A 1,898-nucleotide genomic window follows, 5' to 3' on the forward strand; every position below is an offset into this window, starting at 1 on the left:
GTCATATGATTGTTGGGTTTTTCTCTGTATGTATTATTGTAGGGTCTAACTAAGACAAAAACTCTGTGTGAGGCCCGGGTGGACGATAGATGATAACAAATAAGACTGTTTCTGAGTTTTACAGCTGGGGTGGAGGCAAAGTCTTCTTGGGTCTTTGGTTGATTAATCAGGATATGCAGAAGAAGATTAATGGATGGAGACTAGTATTTTTACTTTACTTTGATAGTTTTTTTTATCATGTACTATAATATATTTTATACAAGCTGTGTTGTGTTATTACAGTTGTGAGCCTCAGAATATTGTTTGATAGCAACATATTTAATCAGTAAGAGCTGCAGAACTGTAAATAAGAGAGTTAGTAACAACCATGAAACCACGACGTCACACTTACACAGACCTGTTCTAAAAATTTAATTTGATTAAACAGAAATAAAGCAAAACAAATCCTGCCTTCACTGTAACCAAACAGCCTCCTCAGTGAATGTAAATTATATAACCTTTCAAATTATTGTGACTGACAGGGTTAGCACTGCTTCCTCAGAGCAAGAAGATCCCGGTTTGAATCCCACTTCCCACAGTCCAAAGACATACATATTAGGTTTCTGTTCGTCCTGCGATAGACTGATGATCTGTTGAGGGTGTACTCTGCCTCATATCGCACCAAAGCTGGGAAAGGTTACAGGCCCCTGAACCCTGAGCTGGATAAGTGGAAAGAAATAGATAGATCACCAGCCATCCATTCTGACTGCAACTAATGGAGGATTATGAAAATTATAACAAGGACAGGCTTGTATCGCTGGATTCTAAAAAACGACTGTAAAAAACAACATGTTATTCTTAAAAGGAAAAAAACAGGAGGAGAAGCTTCTAGTTAATTTAGGATAATCACTTAGTAGACAGTGTGACAGAAACATTCATTGCTTCTTTCCAAATGTACTCTAAGGGTAAATCTTAGCCCCCGCCGTGACAGCTAAAAGTTTCAGTTGACAACATAGATTATAAACAAGGATGGGTCTGATGGTCTGGTCTCTGAGACCATAAATAAGTGCACTCAGACATCTGGGGAGAATAAAAAGAAGGACGTAAAGAGCATTCTGTATGAGCAGAGACACTCTATTTGAAACTGTTTTTGAGGTGAGTAAAAGTAATGCATTGTTCACAGTTGAAGAGAGGCTGAAGCCGAGCTGCACCAGATGTAGCAGCAGGGTGTTACGAGCCTTCCCGGCTGAAGCTTTGTCTGTGGAGGCCGATCTAGCTGCCAACATAACACCTACATAGGAGCAAGTGACTCCAACAAAAGCTGACACAAACAGAAAGCAAGTGTAAGCTTTGTCATACTCATGAGATACAGGTGTGAGAAACATGAGAAATGTATTACAAACATATCTTTTCAACTGCAGACGCTGCAGCTCTTCAAATGGAAATTCTAACAGCAGCAGAACTCGAATGAGAATATTCAGTGAACAAAAGATCCAAATCGTAATAATGGACACCTCTGTGTTTCTGATGGTGATGATAGTAGCGTGCCTGAGTGGGTAACACACAGCTACATATCGCTCCAGAGACATCAGCACCAGAGTGAGAGGAGAGATTTCATTGGTGAGATTAGCAAACATGACAAGAATACCACAGACAGGATAAGGTAACGTTATTCTACAAAAAAACATCATGTATAGTATCTGGCTCACTGCCATCTGTAGCGTGTCTGCAAGAACGAGGTTATACAGGAGAATGTAACGGCAGGTTTCACGAAACACTGATTTACTCCTCAAGGTGAACAACATGATCACATTAATGCAGAAGAAAACACAGCATGGTAATGTAGTCAGGGAGGAGAGCAAACCTCTTTCTAGGTCATGCAGTCCAACAGAGATGTTGGTCTGAGATATATCAGACAT

At 40.0% G+C, this 1,898-nt stretch overlaps 1 protein-coding gene across 1 annotated transcript; it reads right to left on the reverse strand.

The window, feature by feature from the left end:
* Positions 1-464: 464 nt before the first annotated feature.
* On the reverse strand, positions 465-1,898 carry LOC113030587 (odorant receptor 131-2-like). Its single transcript, XM_026182177.2, has one exon. The coding sequence runs from the start codon at positions 1,896-1,898 to the stop codon at positions 939-941; it is 960 nt and encodes a 319-aa protein (XP_026037962.1). The 3' UTR covers positions 465-938.

Source organism: Astatotilapia calliptera, chromosome 10 (assembly GCF_964374335.1).
Source record: "Astatotilapia calliptera chromosome 10, fAstCal68.1, whole genome shotgun sequence".
In the NCBI taxonomy this organism is placed as follows: Eukaryota; Metazoa; Chordata; class Actinopteri; order Cichliformes; family Cichlidae; genus Astatotilapia; species Astatotilapia calliptera.